The following is a 23016-nucleotide window of genomic DNA, read 5'->3' as shown; positions in this document are numbered from 1 at the left end:
CCCACAAACAATGATGTGACAAGTTAGATGCAATGTGCTTAATAGAGCTGTTATTAAGAAAACCAACCCTGCACAGACATACTCACAAAAATTTACTGGTTTCTTATCTGAATGGAAAGCAATAATTAATTAGCTGCCAGATAAATACCTGCTCTGTTTTTTTCCCCTTTGGTTTTAGAAGATAACAGAATAATATAATAAGAACTTTTAAATTAAAAATTAACATTCATCTGTGGTAATATTTTAATGTATAAATTCTTAAAACTTATGAAGAGATGCTATTACGTATTGCAGGTATAGTTTACCTTTATAAAAATACTTGTCTGAGTGAATATGAAGGTGTGGAAGACACCCCTCTAGAAAGTCGAGGAGACTATGAAAAAATGAAACGTTTATAGTAATTCTTTGTAGTACTTTGCTTGTCTGTGTATTTTCTTCCAAACACTGAGAAAAGCTTAGGGCATGGGGGTGGGAGGTGCAGGGGAAACTGACTCTTCAGAGGAGAGGAGAATCTCAGCTCATTGTGGATGTCATCTTTAAGCATGTGGAGGAAGACATTGTCAGGAGTGGTCAACATGGATTCACCAAGGGGAAATCATGCCTGACCAATCTGACCAATCTGATAGTCTTCGATGATGGCATGACCAGCTGGGTGGATGAAGGGAGAGCAGTGGATATTGTCTACCTTGACTTCAGCAAGGCTTTTGACACCATCTGTCATCGCATCCTTGTTAGCAAGCTTAGGAAGTGTGGGTTGGATGAGCGGACAGTGGGGTGGGTTGGGAACTGGCTGAAAGGCAGAGCCCAGAGGGTTGTGACAAGCGGCACAGAGTCTAGTTGGAGGCCTGTAGCTAGTGGTGTGCCCCTGGGGTCAGTGCTTGGTCTGGTCTTGTTCAACATATTCATCAATGACCTGGACGAGGGGACAGTGCACCCTCAGCAAGTTTGCTGATGATACCAAACTGGGAGGAGCGGCCAACACACCAGAAGGCTGCGCTGCCATTCAGCAAGACCTGGACAGGCTGGAGAGTTGGGCATAGAAAAACCAAATGAAATTCAACAAGGGCAAGTGTAGGGTCCTGCACCTAGGGAAGAACAACCCTAAGTACCAGTACAGGTTAGAGGTTGACCTGCTGGGAAGGAGCTCTGCGGGGAAAGACCTGGGAGTCCTGGTGGACAAGAAGCTCTCCATGAGCCAGCAGTGTGCCCTCGTGGCCAAGAAGGCCAATGGTATCCTGGGGTGCATTCAGAAGAGCGTGGCCAGCAGGTCGAGGGAGGTTATCTTCCCCCTCTACTCTGCCCTAGTGAGGCCATGTCTGGAGTCCTGTGTCCAGTTCTGGGCTCCCCAGTTAAAGAAAGACAGGGAACTACTGGAGAGAGTCCAGTGAAGGGCTACAGAGATGATGAGGGGACTGGAGCATCTCTCGTATGAGGAAAGGCTGAGAGAGCTGGGTCTGCTCAGTCTGGAGAAGAGAAGAGTGAGAGGGGATCTCATCAACGCTTATAAATATCTAAAGGGTGGATGTCTACAGGATGGGGCCAGACTCTTGTCAATGGTGCCCAGCGACAGGACAAGGGGCAATGGGCACAAACTGGAACACAGGAAGTTCCATTTGAACATGAGAAAACACTTCTTCACTTTGAGGGTGACCGAGTACTGGAACATGCTGCCCAGAGAGGCTGTGGAGTCTCCTTCTCTGGAGATATTCAGAACCTGCCTGGACATAATCCTGTGCAACGTGCTCTAGGTGATCCTGATTTAGCCAGGGGTGTTGGACTAGATGATCTCCTGAGGTCCCTTCCAACCCCTACCAAACTGTGATTTTGTGATTCTCTTACCTTTGGGAGGCTCTGTCTCCAAAAAAATAGATGCAGTTGTGAAAACTTTATCTGTTAAGGAAATGCTTGGGAGCTGCTTCATTTTCAAAGGCTTTCTCACTTGATGTTTCTTTATAACAGACCATTTTTAAATTAAAGCTGATTACCCTTGAAAGCTCATGTGTCTCCAGAATAATATCTATTCATAAGAGTAGGAAATTCAACTTGTAACAGCAATTTGTAGACTGTAGTCATAGCCATATTCCTTAATAAGGTAGCCTCTAAATAAGTGATCAGTATTCCAGGGCTGCAAATTCTTATACAAAATCATTATCTTAACGTGGCATTACTGCTGAGACATCTCCTAGCAAATATCGGCTTACTTTGGATTCTGAGTGTTATTTGCAGCGAAAACCCTAGTGATTCTTGCAATGGGTGAATCCTTTGCCTGAGGCCATTCTTGCTAAACACTGTCTGCTCTGAGCACATCTTCGTATTAATGAGTTTTTCCACAAGTAGGTGGAAGTGATAGCCTGCAGATACATGGTTTAAAATTGAACTGAAAGTTGCTTTGCTTGTAGTAAACTATGAGGACTTCTTGCTAGTCAGACTTATGGGAACATTTCTCTGTTACTTTTTTCATAAGCACTATCTCATGAACTAAACTCTTTAGAAAAAGTAGCTTATTGCTCATAAAAGGTATTTTCTAATGTCTGTGAAAGGTGGAACCTGGAAATGTTTAGTAGTTGTCACTGCTTTGTTTTTAATCTCCTATTATGTCTTCCCCTGAGTTCCATGTACCTCCATTGGTGCAGTGTCTTCTTAATGCCAATATTCTTTGTGCAGATGCTGTGTCAGGTTCTCTAAATCTTGCATGTTTTTTTCTGCTGGTATAGCTTAAACCATCTGAGATCTATCTGAGTATCAAATGTGTTCAGACAGATACCCAGAACTAAGGCTTAGCCCTTCTACTAACTTTTGTATACTGGAAGGAAAGATAAATGTAGTCAATTATGAGCTAAAATTGCACCTGTAACACCGAGCTACAATTTTTAACACTGCTGATTGTAAAAACTTCCTTAAATCTTCCCTCACGATCCACATAAACATTACTGGCTAAAAAGAGGCAGTAAATCACTAACTGCTTTGTCTTCCATCAGTCACAGTTCCCATAATTCATGACATGAGATGGGTAACATCAGCTGAGCTGTTTGGAGGCATTAAAATTAAAGAAATATCTGACCTGTGGGCACTGGGACTATTAATTGCATGAGCCACTTGTTGAGGATCGAACTATACCTTCATCACTGAGACCTGTGGATCAAGTGGCTGGAAGGAAGTGATGTGCTTGTTAGAGGAACGTGCCATGTTCTGCCTCTCACTGCAGTGTTCCACCCAAATGTAGAGAGGCAGAGCTGAGAAAAAGTTGGATCCAAGGCATTTATTCATGCCTTGAAGTGGATTTGAATTCAGGGGATTGAAGATGGATGATTTGACTGTTGCCATAGGAAGATTTTTGCATTTAGAGGAAACCAGAAGGCCTTGCTCCTGGACTGACAAGTTGTTCACATGTCCATGCTTCCTGGCAAGGAGAAGCATCAGGCCCTGTTTCAGAAACAGGCAGCTGAAAATACTCAAGTTTTTCTTAAGGTGCCTGCCTGCATTTGCTATTTCCAGGCACCAGAGAGGGAGAAGGGACTCTGGCTTTCTTGCTCAGAAGAAAGTGCTGAGAAAGAAACCTCAGCTGTTACCCTGGAAGTGCAGGCACTTCCAGATAAGCTGGAGAAGGGCAGGGTGGGCTGACTCAGGTGTGCTCAATATCTATTTGGAATGACTTATGGTAAGACAGTTCTTAGAAAATTTACTAGTGGTTCTGTCCTGTTGACTTATTGCTAAACACATATACATATATTCCTCCCATTTATAGGAGAACAGTTTGCTCATGTTTACAGTTATGGTTTTCATGAAAATATGTATATTCTTTAGAACTGAGCACAGCTGAATTTCTTGTGCCTGGGTAAGTTTATACATACATGGGAGTTTTCTGGCATAGTCCGTAATGGATTTTTAGTTACATGTTAAGAGCTCATAAGGGTAATGTTAATGAGGAGTTTTTAAATGGTAGCTGGATGTATTTACGGGACATGTTTGGAAACAGCATTACCAAGCACAATACACCTAGAGCTGGACATGAACTGTCACACACTCCTTTTGGGAAACACTTAAACGACATGACAGTTCAGCTCATTTTGAAGCCATTTTGTCCGCCAAAGGAGATCATTGTTAGGCAGGAATCTGCAGAGATAACGGGCAATCACTCTTTTGGGGAGGAGGGAATCACTCTTTTGGGGATTGTCATAGCCCAAAAGGGGTGGGGGTATAAATTACACCTATTTGCCCTTAGATAAAAACCACATGCAGAGTCTCTTGATATTCCTTTTTTTCTCTCCATTTGCATTATGTGTTGTTGGGTTTTTTTAAGACATTTTCAGTGTGTTTTAAGGAGGCTCTTGGGAGTTGCTGGCTGCAGCCTGTTGAACCATGGCCCTGGGTGCATGGGGGATGCAGTCAGCAACTGCCAAATGGTGCCAGCATACACCAGTTCAATTGTGGGGATGTGACGGGGAGGTCATAGCTGTGGATCTGGAAGAAACAACACCTGAAGAAAGGACCAGAAGTTTACCTGGTCTGGAGCTCAACACAGTTATGGAAAGAGCATATATCATTAGTTATTCCCTTCTCATACTGTTTGAAATAGGGTCCTGTTTAATGGCAAAATACATATTTTGCACCCAGCAAGAAGATCCCTCTTATCCCCCCAGTGCCCAGCGAATGAAATCAGCCTATGTTAACTGCAAACAGCCAGATGAGTTTCGTGATGAATTGTTTTGCACCCTCCATGTCTGGGGAGCTGTGCCCCGGTTGCAGTGTGCACATGGACTCTCTGGTACAATGCAACTGAGATGTCCCAAAGAGATCAGTCAGCACATCTCTGCAGGTTGGGAAGAAAATACTGGTTTTAGCCACAAAGCATACATACAACAAAATGCAACTATAGATAAACACAACTTTCATTTCTGAATCAATCTTTTGCAGTCTCTGAGGAGTTGCTCATAATTTCTCATAAGATTACAAAACAGGTGATAGATTTTATTATACCTTATCCCCTGCAACTAATTTGAACATTAATGAATCAAATCTGTTGAGAGAATATGCAATGGATGTGTGTCTTCATAATTGTTATTTGGAGAGTATCTCAACTCCCCCACAGGCACTGCTTTGTTCCCTTGATGAAATGACTGTTTCATGAAGCACAGGATGGTGCCCGCAGAACAAGCAGCTGTATAATTAATGTTCATGGAACAAGGTGTCTGCCAGTTCCTGAGCCTGTTGCTGTTTACCGAGGTGTGTGCACTCTCTCTCCCCGTAATGTTCTTCACTTTCTAAAACCCTTGTAATTCAGTAATTGTTGCTTGATGCAGTATATCAGGAGGACTGCTGAATACACTGTTCCTTCTCAGACAGTAGTGAGGGAGAAACCACCAAGGAAGTTACTTAAGGCAAGACAACTTGCATCCATTTGATCCCAAACTTGTTAACCTTAAAATGCACCTAGCTTAGTGTTTGGCATTAACTTCTTGCAAAGCAACAACTTCTAATACAGCCTCTCCTCTGGATTTATTGCCAATGCAAATTCCAGGTGTTCTTTCCCTTGTTTCTTCAGTGCAGGATGCAATATGGGGTCTGTTTTATTTTTCCCTTTGGTCAGTTCTTTGTTCTCCTCAGTGATGAGACAGTGATGAACTCAATGCACAATGAAAAGTCTCAGTTATCTGGCAGTAATCTATGGGGAACAGCTATATAAGAAAATAGTTTCTCTGAGTCTGAATTAGGTCTGTGTTTGTAAAGCTGGAGCAAGTCTTCCAGTACCTAGTAAATATTGTAAGGCACAGCAAGGTCTCTGTGCAGGAGAAGGAATTGTGCTGGCAGACTCGTGACAAATATTTCCATTTATTGCATTGACAGGGAAGAATAACCTGGTAAGCCTGGGTCCAATGAAGTCTGTAGTTCTTGATGTGTATAGACTTGGGCATCTGCACTTCTTGGTCAGAGATGTTGTTAACCAGTTTATCATCTGCTCTGTTTCTTTCTGTATAAAGACACACTTGGGAACCAGTCTAATGGAACTTGGGATAGCTCTAAAGTGGGTTTTTGATGCAGTGCTCTGAGGGACTGAAATGTGTTTGAAAACATTTGTTCCAACCACAAATGGCCATGTATATTTAATGTCTTCCTACGTCTCTTTAAAGCACTCTGAGGTAGCTGCAAAATAACACTCACCACATTGTTTTCCATTTAGGTGACCTTTTCCTGTTTTTTTGCAAAACACATACAAGTGTGAACAGCCCTTCTGACTGGTGAAAGGGCAGGAAACCAGAGTTTCTCATCTTAAAGCTGCTCGCTCTTTCTACCTCTGTTAGTATTGCTCCTCTAGAAGCAGCCGTGTTTCCTCAAGCAGTGTACATCTAACCAGAAACACCATCACCAAGGAGCCAAAGGGCAGGGAAACAAAGCTCTGTTTTTTAAAAAGAGATATGTTTTGTGCAAGTGAGTATTGGAGGATTTCCTTTGTACATTTTGCTTATCAATTGGGTATTACTTAGAACCCTGGCCATAAGCATCTGTCACCATTTGAGAGATGACTGAAAGCTGTCCATATCTGTTAGTCAGAAGCTGACTGATTCCACGATTCACAAATCTGTCATGTAACGCTAACAGCGATGAGCTACTTAACTAAGAAAAAAAAATCAGCAAGCTTGTGGTGGAGGTATCTCTGCCATGATAATCTAAAGGGAAAAAAAAGCAGGCAAGGGAGAGGTAGGGGTTTTTTTTATTTACTCAGGTTGATGTATCTAAAAATGGGACAGGTCTTTCAGCATACCAGCCCTCCTGGAAGTCTAAAATAGAAGCAGGAACTTTTAAAGCTAAATGCAGACTTTGATAGGAGAAACTTCAATTTGATGTGAAGGTCACTGCTACTGTTTCACTGGAGGAAATGCCCTGCTCTACATGAAATGAGAGCTAAAATTAGCTCAACCTCATCTCAACAGTCAAATAATCTATGTTGTGGGCTGAGCTATCACATCCTGTTGCTAAACATATATTTGCAATATTTTACTTCCTTTCTGAAGGCTCACTCTTTGGCAGGTACCACAGCTTCTCTTGGCATTGCAGAGCCACAATAATTACTTGTGTTCATGTTTTTACCTTGTCGTAAGATCAGTTGAGCGTTATTTTTCTGCATTATTTTGCATTTGCTGTGGGCTATGACTATGCAGTTTAGACTTGAAAGTGCAACATACTTGTTACGCAGTAAATCTGCTGTGGTTGATCAGAGCCAATAGTAACTGCTCTCAAAGCTGAAAAACAACTGCGCCACATTAAGTAATACAGAATGTTAAAGGCCAACAGAGAACCCACAACCCAAACCTGTTTAAAATGTCAGTTTGAAATGGGGCCAAAAATTAGAACTAAAATTTCCCAAAACATTCCCTGTGCTGGAAAAAATGCCTGGGTCGGTTTGTAGCTGTGGAACTAAGTTCTCATTTTCTTTTTCAGTACTCCTGACTTGCTGCTCTTAATGCAGGTATGAAGAAAAGCATCTGCTATGGTGCTGGGAGGCATACATATGTTACACACCCCAGCATATGTCCAGCATATGTGGGGTCAGTAACTGCACCCAGACAGATTCTCTGTGTTCAGAGAGCAACATTTACCTTCCTGGCTAGTGGATTTAGTAATTTTGCCAGCAGGTTTTCAGTCACGGTTCAGGTGTTGTTTGCACTGGTCAGATTCACAGATTCACAGAATGGTGGGGGTTGGAAGGGACCTCTGGAGATCATCTAGCTCAACCCCCCTGCTAAATCAGGATCACCTAGAGCACGTTGCACAGGATTATGTCCAGGCAGGTTCTGAATATCTCCAGAGAAGGAGACTCCACAGCCTCTCTGGGCAGCATGTTCCAGTACTCGGTCACCCTCAAAGTGAAGAAGTGTTTTCTCATGTTCAAATGGAACTTCCTGTGCTCCAGTTTGTGCCCGCTGCCCCTTGGCCTGTTGCTCGGCACTGGAGACCACTGGAGAGAGTCTGGCCCCATCCTGTAGACATCCACCCTTTAGATATTTATAAGCGTTGATGAGATCCCCTCTCAGTCTTCTCCAGGCTAAACAGACGCAACTCTCTCAGCCTTTCCTCATACAAGAGGTGCTCCAGTCCCCCTTCACTGGACTCTCTCCAGTAGTTCCCTGTCTTTCGTGAACTGGGGAGCCCAGAACTGGACACAGGACTCCAGACATGGCCTCACTAGGGCAGAGTAGAAGGGGAAGATAACCTCCCTCGACCTGCTGGCCACGCTCTTCTGAATGCACCCCAGGATACCATTGGCCTTCTTGGCCACGAGGGCACACTGCTGGCTCATGGAGAGCTTCTTGTCCACCAGGACTCCCAGGTCTTTCCCCGCAGAGCTCCTTCCCAGCAGGTCAACCTCTAACCTGTACTGGTGCCTGAGATTGTTCTTCCCTAGGTGCAGGACCCTACACTTGCCCTTGTTGAATTTCATTTGGTTTTTCTATGCCCAACTCTCCAGCCTGTCCAGGTCTTGCTGAATGGCAGCGCAGCCTTCTGGTGTGTTGGCCACTCCTCCCAGTTTGGTATCATCAGCAAACTTGCTGAGGGTGCACTGTCCCCTCGTCCAGGTCATTGATGAATATGTTGAACAAGACCAGACCAAGCACTGACCCCAGGGGCACACCACTAGCTACAGGCCTCCAACTAGACTCTGCGCCGCTTGTCACAACCCTCTAGGCTCTGCCTTTCAGCCAGTTCCCAACCCACCCCACTGTCCGCTCATCCAACCCACACTTCCTAAGCTTGCTAACAAGGATGCGATGACAGATGGTGTCAAAAGCCTTGCTGAAGTCAAGGTAGACAATATCCACTGCTCTCCCTTCATCCACCCAGCTGGTCATGCCATCATCGAAGACTATCAGATTGGTCAGATTGGTCAGGCATTATTTCCCCTTGGTGAATCCATGTTGACCACTCCCGATAACCTTCTCTTCCACATGCTTATTGATAACCCCCAGAATAAGTTGTTCCATCAGCTTTCTAGGGATGGAAGTGAGGCTGACTGGCCTGTAGTTTTCTGGGTCCCTCCTTCTTGCCCTTTTTGAAGACTGGAGTGATATTGGCTTTCCTCCAGTCCTCAGGCACCTCTCCTGTTCTCCATGACCTTTCAAAGATGATGAAGAGTGGCATAGCAAGAACATCTGCCAGCTCCCTGAGTACTTGTGGGTGCATCCCATCAGGGCCCATAGATTTGTGGATGTCAACATTGCCTAGATGATCTCTAACCCAATACCTTCCCCTGTTTTTTTTCCTTTGTACCGATGAGAAGTTTTGTTCAAAGTACTGGTTTCTCTAGTTAAAGACGACCTGCGCAAGGTCTTTGGCTGCTGGTGGAGCACACAGCTAAGCTCAGGAAGAGGAAAGTACTATACTGGCCTACCTACCTTCCCTTGGAGGCTGATGTTAATAATAGATTCAATCAAAAAAGGATGCCAGAACAAAAAGATCAAAGCCAGTTGCTGGGGAAAAATCTAGTGGGGATTTTCACTTTCACACCTAGCTATTTAGGGCATGCTTTTTGTTCTTCTTTTCTTTTATCTATCCCTTCTTAACCATTGTCTGTTCTGATTTCTGTTCCTAGAGGCCAGCAGACCAGATTTTGTATGTCTCTATTTTGTAGATACCTTAACTTTCACTGGAGGCCTTTTTTTGTGTGTGATTTATTTTTTTGGTACACTGACTTTACTAATGACATGCTTCAACTCTTCAGATTAGCAGTCAGGAGTAGTGTAACTCCAATAAACTAAATGTAGTGCCAGTCACTTCTAAATATTTACATAAATAGGGAAAGTACTCTTACCTGGAAAAGCTGTAGTGATCTATGTATAAAACAAAATGGAGGTAAGAAACACTTATAAAAACTTCTAATGTATGCAAGACAGAAAACACCTTATTGAAAATCATCGTTCTTGGAAGCTTTCCCCAGAACCTCTAAACATGTGCCCCTGTCATATTGTGTCTGATGAACAACGACTTTGATGGTAACATGTGGTGCTAACTGTCCTTTCTACCTGAATTTGTGTAAGCCTGTTCCTTTGATATTGGTGGTGGATAGAAGAAACCTAGGAAAGGCAATAAATGTTAACTGGATTTAATCTCATCTCAATAGGCAAAAGAGCACAAGATACCCTTCCTTCACAGATGATGAGGTTGCTTCACTTGGCTCTGACAACAGCAGCTTTCAGCCCACTTTTCCTTCCTGAGCAGGCTATGTCTGCTGCTCTGTTCAGGATTGCTTCTGGCATGTCTTGCTCTGGTAGCAAAGAGCCTCTGTAGTAACTGCAGTGCTGAAAGGAAGCACTAGCTTGTATCTAATTACCCAGTAACTCAATCTTCTGTAGACCATCAACTCTTTTACCTTCAACTCTAAGTTCCCAGAGTTCCTCTATATCTAGGCATGTATGAGACATGCATCAGTGTCTTGCTGAGTTTAAACATTATATACAACTGTTGAGGATTAGGAATAATGACTTGTACTCCTGTCTGCCAGAACATTTAGTTCTTTGTAGCTGTTTTGTTCTATAAGCATAGTTAATTGCAGAAAATAAGGCAACAAAAGCTTTCAATATCCTAAATACTTGTTCTCTTTGTTTGTGCTTCATATTTATAAGTTATAGTCTGAAGTGGCCTGTATATGTCTAGTTACTGGCAACATGTGCATGAAAAGCGGACATGGTTGTTCTTAACAGAAAGGAGTATCATGGAGATAGATAACCTGTGACATGGGGTAAGAGCCCATGTATCTCATAACTCTGTTCCTGGATTGTCTGTGTTACCTGAGCACCAGTGACACTGACTTCTGCTCTGTGGATTCAGGAAACTGCTTTTCTACCCATAGAAAGAAAATAAATGCTTAGCCTAATCGGTAGGAAACCGTCTCCTGTTCTGTGTCCTGCAGTAGCTGAAGACTGAAGTTGAAAAGGAGAGAAGGGGGAGCAGGAAGGGAAACAAACTGACTGAAGTAGTGAACTCTTTGTTCTGTTTAGAGGATTTTGACTACTCTTTGCCATTATTTCCTTTAACAAGGAGGTTTTAAGTTTAAGATATTTGGGCATTGAGAAGGGCTAAAAAAAAAGCAAAAGAATCTAGACAGTTCTTTTAGGGAACAAAACAGTACTGTGATTGTTCCTCAGGTTTGAAGCCAAGCGTCTCTAATACTGGGCATGATGCTTTAACATCACACAGATCTTTCTTCCTTCTGCATGACTGATGCAGTTGTATAATGGGCCTTGCAGTCATCTTATATGGGAGGCAGGCTAATCCTGGACATAACCATTGTGTCACAGGCATGCGGTATGTTAAGTCCTGGTCTCATGAAGTTCCAAGCACCTTCAACAGCATACTGAAAATCACCAGTGCTTCAGCAGAAGCAGTAGCAGTATCTGGAAAAAGCTGCTGCTGGCAGAATGGTTGGCCGGGTTGTCTCACTAGATATCTTGTGGACAGATGCTGTTTGGCTAAGTGAGCACTTAGGAATGTTCACATTGCAGGCAGAGGCAAAGTGGGTGTGATTCATACAGGACACTGCATGAAGTATTTGCATGTGTTCATGGTCATTAGGTTAAACTTGTGGATGGGTAATAGAGTTGGCACTCTTGGTTCTCCCTAGTGCATTGCAAGGGGGGCAAATAGAGGCTGTAGTGAATTTCATTGATGGAAACGATGTGTCTGACAGTATTGTCTGTGCAAACATACCCTCAACTATTAACCTTGCAAAGTTTAAAATAACTATTTTGATCAACATTTAGAAGTAAAGGCAAAGGCTTTAGAGCCTTTACTTTTGCGGTACTGTTAACTTTGAGGTTAGTATAATCTTTGGTCTGGGATGTGCAAGAAAAACAAGTCAAGCTGGGGAAAAAAAAAAGAGAAAAATACCACAATGTGCAAGCCTGTGGTCTGACTTTACTCTTAGAAGTAAATGCTGTATGAAGGTGTTACTGCACTTCCTGAGAGCAGGGAATAGTGCCTGAAATCAAGCTGTGAGACATAATGCTCACCCCAGCAGCGCAAGGAAGGAGTGTGAGAGTAGTGAGGGTAAGAGAAAGCTGAGTCTCTTTGAAACTGTCTTCACTTGACACTGACACTTGATTGGAATTACATTATTTCCCATACTCAATCTTTGCACTGGGGGAACACCTTTCAGAACCAGCCATCCATCCTGATCATGCAGGTACTTACTAAACTCCAGGAAACAGAAATAGTTTTGTGTCTTTGGGAACGTAATACGGGAGCCTATAACCACTGCAACTGCAGTACTGCCTTCCTGCAAGCCCCAGGGAACTCATGCCAAACTAGCAAGGTGGGAACAGACCTTGGCACCACCCCAGAAGGAACCGAAAACTAGCACAGCCTATATGACCACTGGCCTAAGCACCTTCCTTTCCGGAGACTTTTCTGGGAAAACATTTGATTGCCTCAAACTCTTGGTAGTCTGCCTGCCTTTTAATTAGTAGATCACTTCAAATGAAACTGCGAAAGAATACAGGTCTTTGGAAACTTTGCCAAGCTTCAAACAAAGGAAATGAAAATACATGAATTATAGCAGAAACAAGTGCTTTGCACTAGTTCTGCAGTGAGTTAGGGAGGACAAAGGGTATCACATCTGTGTGTGAGGATGATCTGTGACAATAAAATCCTGCAAGGGAAATGGTACACTGAAACTGCATGTCAGCATCAGAGCAAATATTTAGCTGTGTATCTAGTTCAGCTTTTATGTGTTTTATACTTTATTTGGTGAGGCTGCCTATGCTAGATACCCTACAGGCTATGAAATGAGTACTTTACCGGAGGCACAACAGCAAGTGTGCTGGAGAACAGGGAGAGCGTGGAACACAAAAGCAAAGCACGTATAGGTCCATAATGGGTGGTGAGAAAAGGCTGGTGTGGAGCTGATGGGGTAGAAAAGGTTAAACTAGAAGTATGAAATGAGGGAGATGAACTAGGAAAGAAGTCAGGAGGAGAAATGAGACTTAGGCAATCACTAAAACACAGTAAGATTAGCAGTTTCTCCAGATATAACTACTCCCTCCTTGAACAAATTGCAAAGAATCGTGAAACACTTTGTAAAAGTCACATCTTTAATAATACAGTTTGCATAGGGTGATTTTCTAGAAATAAGCTGTGTAATTTTTGTCACCCATATATGTTAGTACCTATTGCAGTGATGCTGTTATTTGTGGGGCTCGTTAGTTTGTCCCATCTTTAAGTAGAATACACTTTAAATAGAGTATTTTTCGGACAAACTGTCATAACTCCATTTCAGCAGCTGAGGGCACTCCATGACCGGATAAGTGGGAAACACGGTCCTGCCGACAGCTAACCTGAGGCAGGAGAACAGGCGTTTTGACAGCAGAAAGCAGCAATGAGCCCAGCCATGGCCCTGCCTGCCAAACCAGCGTGGGCTGCCATCTCAGCCCAGCGCGGACTGCGGGGCTATTGGTGTGTGTCACTGTGGGAGCATAGTGAATTGGCTCAGATTGGCATACTAGTGATGGAAAAGCGTATTAGTGGCACCGTAGGAAGGAAGTTCAGTTGTGAGACAGTCTGGAGGCCAGGTAGATGGCATTTATATTGATTTCACAGAAGGACTTGGGTGTCCTGGCAAATTCCAGGAACACGGTGCCAAGGCTCTGTAATATGCAAGGAGCTGTGCATCCAGGATTTAATGCACTCATTTCTGGAAATTCTTCAGAAATTCTGAAGAAGTCTTCAAACACCTCTTTTCTCAATGCTAGGGTAAGAATGAGCAGTTCCTGCCAAGACCTTCCCACAAGCCTGTAATTAGGTCACTTATGACTCTGTCAAATTCCCATTCCTCATCTGACCCAGGGATTTATGCATGCCCAGGTTCTCAGACCCTCAATAATCAGGCTTTTATGACAAAGCTGTACATTTGTGTTCAAAATGAAGCTGTAGGTATAAGGGATTTTGTTTGTTTGTTTGCTTGTTTATTTATTTTCCCCTGGAGCCAGAGACAGGAGGCATGTCTGAAGACTGAGTTTGGGCTACATTTGCCCTGTTTCTTGGCAGGGTAACTGCAGTGCTGCATACTGATCTGGCTACAGAGCTGCTGCTCTCTTAGCTTGCAAATGAGCTTCTTGTGTGGGCTGCAGGTATACTTGAGCACTCTGCTGATGTAACTTGGAAGAAAAAGTAGGAGATTGCAGAGCACTGGCTAGGATGGCTTTTCTCTTGCAAGATATGACAGAGTTTCAAGCCTTTGCATTTATGTTATTTTATCCAGGAGAACAGATTTAGAAGGAAAAAGTGAAATATATTAATTGCAAAATATCCAGTAGCTCTCCACAGAAGCTAAGAAATGTAAGTGCCAACACATAAGCTTTTAGAGGCCTCTCGACCATTCACATATTAAAATTAGTACCTACAGCAAAAGTTACCTGATGAACTGTGCATCTTTGGACTTAGAATGCAGGGCAGAGCTTGCAAGACAGTGGAAACAACGGAGAAGAGGAAAATGATGTAGCAAATTCAGAGGCAGAAAGGGCAGAAAAACAACTCATCGATGGGGTTATGAATGCTGTGAAAAATTCTTATTCTTGCAACAGCTTTTCCTTTGTAAAACCTTACAATGAACAGTATGGTAAATCTGGCACCTTGAACTAAGTGTTAGGTAAATGCTACCTGTGCCAAAGTTGGAGAAGCAATCTTACAGTAACTGAACAGGCTGCATGGGGCAGCCCGGCAGCCTCACGGCCTTCTGTAACTTGGGGGGAACACAGCTTAAAGACTTTGCTTCAGCAAAGTATATGAGAACAAATAGTCCTAGTCTTGCTTAGCGCAGAACATTTCGTATATTCAGCTTTAACCATGTGCTTGTGTGCTCTTAAAGTCAAGCCTAACAATCTCCTCCAAACCTTTACCAGACAAAGCCTCGTTTTCTGAAATTCGCCATTTCTTAAATGGTAAAAATACCACGTGTAGTACCACTTCTTTCCAGTGGAGGGAAGACGTGTACGTCTATCCTGCCTGTTTTCCCCTTTCTCCATACGCCTTTAAGCACAGCAAACCAAAGCAACTTACTGACAGAAAACCAATCATCGAGAAATCACGTTTACATTAAGTAACTTATTTTGCAATAATGGATACTAATTTGGAGAAAGTTAAATTGTGTGAGAGGAAACAATATTTGCCCACGAAGGCAATGCTTGTAAGGCTAAGGGGCGAGTGTGCACAAAACTGAGTACAGTCTGTGTATCCCAATTTTTCTCTTGTTTTTACCTCTATCCCTATGGTTAATCATAGTAATACAAACGTGACTTGACTAGACTTTGCGGAGTGACGTAGGAAGTAATATACCTGCTTGCAGGAGCGTGTGTCCAGTAAAAAACTGTGGCTGGGTAGAATTAGAGTGTATGTAATCCAATATATTTGACACTTACTGCTACCTTCATAATGCAATATTTATGTAGGGAAACTTAAATATTATTCTGCAGTTCTGCTTTTTTTTTTTTTTTGGGGGGGGGGTGGTGTCTGATAAAACATCCATACTGCTCTTGACACTGTAAAATAAGCATATTTTGCTGTTATTTTAAGATCTGAAATGAGAGATATTCAGGGACTGGCACCAAAATTTATACAGTTACATGGTCTGAGAGTCATTTCTATTAAATCAACTAGACTTTATACCAGCAATGAAACCAGACAAAAGTATTCCTACGTAACAATACTTCAGAAATGTGTAACAAACCAAGGAAGTTTATTCAGCATTTTTGCATCTTCAGAATGGGAGAAATGCAAAACTATTTCCCATTTCATAATTTTTCTCCCATACACACACTTTATTCTTCAACAATTGTTTGTACTCAAACATCTACATCAGAGGTCCTGGACTACCATGGCCATCAGGGTCTTCAAAATTAATTTGCTTATGCATTTGGGATATTTAAGGAAATCTTTCTGCTTGTGAAAATAAGATTTTTAGAGCTGATTGTTCAGAGAGTTCTGTGGTGTGTCACCAGGCATGGGTTCCCCAAGCAAAAGTAGGGACAGGGTAGCTCCTTGGCATTGGGCCATGCACACCAACAACTTGCACTGAGCCAGACCAGGGGCCTGCTTCATGCTGAGGTAAAAACCAGGCCCTGGCTCTCTGCTGTGGTTGAATTGCTTAGGAAAAGGTGAGGAAAAACTCCTTCCCTTTCTCATATGCAGCAACAGACACTTATTAGGCGGCTGCTCATAACAGCCACAGCACCGATCGTCCATCTGAAACTCCTGCTGCCTCACAAGCAGCAACAGTCAAGTCAGGAAAATACACCTTGTGCTGAGGTTCCCCTTGCCGAGCTCCCACCTGGAGAGCGGCGGGGGGCAGAGCAGCCACCGCAGCTGGAGCGCCTTGCAGGGCGACACCAGGGACGGCCCGGTCCATCTCTGCCCCAGACTTCCAGCGGGATTTACTCCCTCAGCCGCGAACCTGCTCCAGCCCCTCTGTCGCCACACGGTTGAGCAGGATTACCCGGTCCATCTCAGCTCCCCTCGGGCCGCCCCGGGGCCGGGCCAAAGAGGGCGGGCGGAGCGGGGCTCTGACGGGGGCCGTCCCGCAGCGCCGGGGCGGAGCCGCCGCCCGCGATATAAGGGACGAGCGGGGGCAGTGTTCGGCGTCGGGAGAGCAAGGCGAGCTGGGGGAAAGCGGTCAGGCAGGACGGACGGAACCGGCGAGGCACAGTGATGGAGCTGTTGCGGACCATCGCCTACCCGCCGGGCGGCGGCGGCGGCGCCAAGGGCTGCGAGGCTGCGCTGGGCAGGGCGGCCGGCGGCGAGTCGCGGAGGAAGAAGGTGGAGGAGCAGCAGCACCAGCACGCACACCCCGCACACCCCGCCGCCGAGGTCTCCCGGATTATAACCGACCCCACGACGGGGAAGCGCTACTGCCGCGGCAAAGTGCTGGGAAAGGTAATGGCCGCTGCGGGCCCCGTGCCCTCCCGGGGCGGCGGCCGCTGTGCCCCGGGCCGCCCGCCTTCCTCGGCGAGGCACGGTGCGGAGCGCCTGTCCGGGCGGTGCGTGCGGCGGGCGCTGCCTCTGCGGGGCTGCTTTCCTCCGGGCGATGTAGGAGTGCGCCGCACCGGCGGCCCCCAACCTGCCCGGAGTCCGATTTGCCCCTGCGCTCCCCCGGTCCAGACGGAGTGGGTCTGAGCACTCGTCCTGTCCCCGGTTCATCTCTGCCCCTAAATAGAAGCGGAATCGTGGCTTCAGCTCGGGCAAGCCTACTAAAATGACTTTGATGTTGCATGAGGGGCGGGAGGGAGCCGCAACGCGAACCTTCAGATGGGCGATGAACCTAAGACCTGGCTTTTACCAAATTGTCTTGTGCAAAGGAAGTTGCACTCCTTGACTAATACATGAGGTGGTGAATGACTAAGTGTGGGACTTCTTTCATACCTGATATAATTGGCTTTTTCTCATGTGTCTCTCTAGGGTGGATTTGCCAAGTGTTATGAGATGACAGATTTGACAACAAATAAAGTTTATGCTGCAAAAATCATTCCTCACAGCAGAGTAGCAAAACCTCATCAAAGGGAAAAGGTGTGTGTGCATGAATTACTACTTTTTTTTTTCCTCCTCAAACTGTTCGTGTGCTGGATTGCCCAGCCCTTTTCCTGAAATAGTTCTGATAGAGCTGTCTGCTCAACCTTGTGGATCCAAGGCTAACAACACTGCCCCCCCTCCCTTGTCTTTGCAGATTGACAAAGAGATTGAGCTGCACCGAATGCTTAATCATAGACATGTTGTGCAGTTTTACCACTACTTCGAAGACAGAGAGAATATTTACATTCTTCTGGAGTACTGCAGTAGAAGGGTGAGCATCAACTGGGAGAAATCCTGTATTTACTTACCTGGAGTCTGCAACTAATTTAAATGTGTGATGTGTAAAAGGTATTTTTTTGTGGCTTCTTTAGCTGTCATTTCTCCATACATTGATTTACTTTTGCTTAAGGTGAATCTTGTGTGTGAATGTTCAGTGACATTTCTTCCTTTGTTTTTCCTCTGCAGTCAATGGCTCACATCTTAAAAGCAAGGAAGGTATTGACAGAACCAGAAGTACGATACTACCTCAGGCAAATTGTGTCAGGGCTGAAGTATCTTCATGAGCAGGAAATCTTGCACAGAGATCTTAAACTAGGTAAGTTCTGTACCTCACCAACTTCAAAAAGCACTCCTCCAGCCCTGTCAGCACTGTACCACTTTACACTTGTATGGTGGTAGCTAATTAATAGAATCAGCTCAGTCTGGCTTTACCGTGGAAACTTGGAGTGCTTAATGCATGACATTAAGCATTCCTACTTTAAAAAAAAAAAGTCTTGGCTAGCTTCTGGCTTTGAACAAAGTATGACTCAGCACGTGTGGCAAATGCATTCCTACTTCGCAAGAAAAGGACTAACTGGAATTTCTTTGTCTGCTAGGTAACTTCTTCATTAATGAGAACATGGAACTGAAACTGGGTGACTTTGGCTTGGCAGCTAGGCTGGAACCACTGGAGCACCGGAGGAGGTAGGAGCATCAACAAATGTGAAGTCTAGGAGTAAATGAAACCAAATTCATTTAGAGATGAGAAATCCTGTTCCATAGCAAAAGCTAATTGCTTTTGGGATAGAGATTTCCCCTTCCAGAAAACAGGCTGCCATGCCTTGACTTCTGCTTTCCTCTGGGTGTTTGAATAATAGCAAATGCCAGAGGCAGGGTACCTGACTGACAAAAACTGCAGATGGGAGTCTGCTGTTCGTGTATCACGAAGACACCATGAAACACGTCTGCATTATTAATGTTCATATAGCTCTTCTTTAAGACTCTCTAAGTTCTTGTCCAAACTTGAGAGGAGAACCTGCCCTATGAAATACAGCTTCTTTCCTCTTTCTGTCCAAAATACTAACCGGCTCTGTGGCCTCCTTGATTTGCAGAACAATATGTGGCACACCAAATTACCTTTCTCCAGAAGTCCTCAACAAACAAGGGCACGGCTGTGAATCTGACATCTGGGCCTTAGGCTGTGTAATGTAAGTACTTCACTGCCTTTGAAATGAAATATTTCTATCACTGGCTTAGGCTTTTAAGAGTTCAAAGGGGATGCAGTACTACATCAGTTTGCAACCCTTTATAGATGTCTAGCCCAAGTGCAGAAATTCTCCTTTGTGTTAGCAGACAAAGCCTTTTCAGTAGTTGTAGATAACTATTGTGGGTGTGTAAAATAAATACCATTAGTTTCCTCTCCTTTGCTTTTAAACAGGTATACAATGCTGTTGGGAAGACCCCCGTTTGAGACCACAAATCTTAAAGAAACATACAGATGTATAAGGGAAGCAAGATACAGCCTGCCTTCATCTCTCTTGGCACCTGCGAAACACTTAATAGCTAGCATGTTGTCAAAAAATCCTGAAGATCGGCCCAGTTTAGATGAAATAATTCGACATGACTTTTTCTTACAGGTTTGTACTGTCTAGTGTTCTGGCTGAAAAAATATCCACTGTAAAAATGCACTCTGTGGTCTAAAAATCATTTTTTTGAATCTCATTTCCACAGGGGTTTACACCTGATAGACTTTCTGCTAGCTGTTGTCACACTGTTCCTGATTTCCATTTGTCAAGTCCTGCTAAAAATTTCTTCAAAAAAGCAGCTGCTGCTCTCTTTGGTGGTAAAAAGGATAAAGCCCGATACTTCGACACACATAGTAAGTGGATTGTAGCTACACTTGAAACTTGTGTCTATGCCATCAATGTCATGCTAGTAATGTACAGCTATGAGATAGCAATAGAGCATTTGTATTTATGTCTCAGTTTCCCTGGGTTAGTTTTGACCTCTTTATCAATAAGTATAGATGGTAGCCTACAACTTACACCAACTTACATAAGTAAATGCTTATTATGGCATGCTCACAATCTATATTGGCCATCTGTTAGTCTGTAATGTCTAGTAAAGTTTAGTTTTAGTGATCTGTGTATAATGGCACCACTGTTCTGGGAGGCTATGGCACGTTTAGAGGAACCTACAGGAGGGAGACAACCTGCTTTCTGTGGCTAACTTGTTAGACTTTCTGTAATTGAACAGCAACTTCCAGATGCAGTGTTAAGTATTTTTTTTCCGGTATTACAGACAGACTAGCTAAAGAAGACGAAGAAATCTACAAGCTCAGGCATGATTTGAAGAAGACATCGATAACACAGCAGCCCCACAAACACAGAACAGATGAGGTAAATGCAAGTGCAGTTCAATTCAAATCCAATCACAGTTGGGTGGAGTACCTATAATTAAATTATATTTGACTTGGATATCAGAGCTGGGGCTGTACACAGCATAATCAAGCTTAAATGATTAGCAGAGTTGCTTTAAGAGGGCTTAACCAAGCTTCACCAAGGTACGGTAGCCTTTGTAGGGAGACTATCAATTTTGGCTTTTGAGTAATTACAGTATCTGCCTAGACTGCATTGTCGTCAGTGTGGGAACTTGTCTGCCAGGTGCTCTTTCCCAATATTCCAAATACAGGGCTTCAGTTCATGATTAACTAGGACTTCTTAAAGAATAAATTGCTGAGATCTAACTCTTACCATTTGGTGTTCAGACCTGCACACAGCTGTTCTCTTGTTAGGGCAGGAGAGCAGAGGACTGATTAATAGCATGTAAGATGCAAATTGAAGATCTAAAGAGTGTAAAGACCTGGCATGGTTCTTGAAGCTCAGTCTAACAGCATCTCTTTGTACTTGCTGGAAACATTAATACCAGTTTTCCTAGAACTTAACATTTATTGAGAGACAGGAGAGCCATGCAAAACTTGTGTATAAGCCTTGGCTTGTGTTACGATGTTTACATGTCTGACATTTCGTCTAGGAGATCCAGCCTCTTATCACAACAGTAGCGAAGCCAGGAACATTATCAGAAACAAAGCAGATTGGAGACTCTATTCGGATGATAGTCAGAGGAACTTTGGGAAGCTGCAGCAGTAGCAGTGAATGTAAGTGCAGCAAAATGTAATTGCAAATTCTAAATCCCACTTTTACTTTCTTTGTCTCAGACTTAGAAGCTTGAAATGAATAGCTGCTTTTCTCTCCACCCCCTGTTTCTGGTGGTCTAAATTTTATAGCAAATATTTTGGAAGAATTAAGACTGGAAAGCCACAAAGGCTAAACTTCTTAAAATTGTAGTGTAGATAACTGAAAGGTTTAGAACTAAAGCCTGTTCTTTGTGTGCTCTTGTCAGTCTAATACTACTGCTCTTTCAGGCCTGGAAGACAGTACCATGGGAAGCGTTGCTGATACAGTTGCAAGGGTATTACGAGGATGTCTGGAGAACATGCCAGAAGCAGACAGCATTCCCAAAGAACAGCTGACAGCATCCTTCCAGTGGGTTACAAAATGGGTGGACTATTCTAACAAGTATGGCTTTGGGTACCAGCTGTCGGATCACACCGTTGGTGTCCTTTTCAACAATGGGGCGCATATGAGCCTTCTGCCAGACAAAAAGTAAGAATGATTACAAAACTAACAACTCACTAAGGCAGTTTAAACATGAAATGCTTTTATCTCCTCTCTAACCTCCTTATCTTTTCCCTCTTACAGGACAGTCCACTACTATGCTGAGCTAGGCCAGTGCTCTGTCTTCTCAGCCACAGAGGCTCCTGAACAGTTCATTAGCCAAGTAACTGTACTGAAGTATTTCTCTCACTACATGGAAGAGAACCTCATGGATGTAAGTTCAGCACCTTCTGGATCTTGAGCTGTAACAATGCACTAAATGTGGACTGAGCGCTTAACATTACGTCTGCTCCCTTTCCTAGGGAGGAGATTTGCCCAGCCTAACAGATGTACGCAGGCCCAGGCTTTACCTCTTACAGTGGCTTAAATCTGATAAAGCATTAATGATGCTCTTCAATGATGGCACGTTTCAAGTAAGTTTGGTAGCATCACTGGAGAAAACATTTCTAAAATGCTTTATTGCAATAAAACTAGATCACTCTCAGAAACTGAGAGGAGAAGGTATACAAACAGGAATTTGCTTCTCTTTTACAGGTGAACTTCTATCACGATCACACGAAAATCATCATTTGCAATCAGAGTGAGGAGTATCTCCTTACCTACATCAATGAAGAGAGGATATCCACAACGTTTCGTCTGACAACTCTTCTGGTTTCTGGATGCTCGTTGGAACTAAAACACAGAATGGAATATGCTCTGAACATGCTGCTGCAGCGATGTAACTGAAAGGACTGACTCCGTTAAACCAAACGGACCCTCTTGTTCACTGTGAAATCTACAGTGGAGATGGTGGAGCAACTAGTATGTTGATGATGGATGTGTGGTGGTACGAAAACTTGACTGTCCTAGTGTGCTGGGCACACATCTATTAGACAGAAGCCTAAACCTACTGTTGGACTAAAATGGTGTGACAAGGAGTTCTTCGGACCGTTGTTTTCTTTGCTTCATGTGTGTGTGTTAGAGATATTTTTGACTTGGACTCTGAGCAGATTGTGACTGGTTGCTCTGTAAGAGAGCATTTCTGATGGAGTTAAACTGTGAATTTGCATCTGGAAAGGGAGGGAAGGGAGAGCTCCATTGTTGTGGAAGAGCTGTAATAAGCAACTTCTGGCTGCTTAACTGTGAACTGTGGCCATACTTCCCCCCCTGCCCCCCCTTATTTTTGAGAAATACCCACACTTGTGGCTGGCAAAGTGCATTCCTTGTTAATAATTTTTTTTTTATTTATTACAGCCTAAAGTGAAGTATTTATTACACAACTTTTTTTTTTTGGACCTGGCATTTTAAATATAAATCTGTTGGCAATAAAGAGAATGGAAATCTGAAGCATCATTCTCCACTCTTTCTACAGTACAACTTAACATGCTTTGCATTACCAAAAATCTTGCAGGTCTGTTTTCCTTATGCCATTTTAAAAAAAGTCTGCTACAGGTCAGGATACAAATGACAAGCCCTAACGCTGAGCAGTTTGTCCATGTCTATGCACACTTATAGTGACAAGCACCAATATGCTGCTGCTAATTATAGCAGCAAC

At 43.7% G+C, this 23016-nt stretch overlaps 1 protein-coding gene across 1 annotated transcript; it reads left to right on the top strand.

The window, feature by feature from the left end:
- Positions 1-16615: 16615 nt before the first annotated feature.
- PLK2 (polo like kinase 2) lies at positions 16616-22808 on the top strand. The gene is made up of 14 exons (XM_054810490.1): positions 16616-16914; positions 17437-17544; positions 17702-17818; positions 18013-18142; positions 18423-18510; positions 18918-19013; positions 19244-19442; positions 19537-19684; positions 20107-20204; positions 20839-20962; positions 21230-21470; positions 21567-21696; positions 21785-21895; positions 22017-22808. The coding sequence occupies exons 1-14, from the start codon at positions 16690-16692 to the stop codon at positions 22206-22208; spliced, it is 2007 nt and encodes a 668-aa protein (XP_054666465.1). The 5' UTR covers positions 16616-16689; the 3' UTR covers positions 22209-22808.
- The last annotated feature ends 208 nt before the right edge of the window (positions 22809-23016 follow it).

Source organism: Grus americana, chromosome Z (genome assembly GCF_028858705.1).
Source record: "Grus americana isolate bGruAme1 chromosome Z, bGruAme1.mat, whole genome shotgun sequence".
Classification (NCBI taxonomy): domain Eukaryota; kingdom Metazoa; phylum Chordata; class Aves; order Gruiformes; family Gruidae; genus Grus; species Grus americana.
This window is presented reverse-complemented; position numbering and strand designations above follow the sequence as displayed.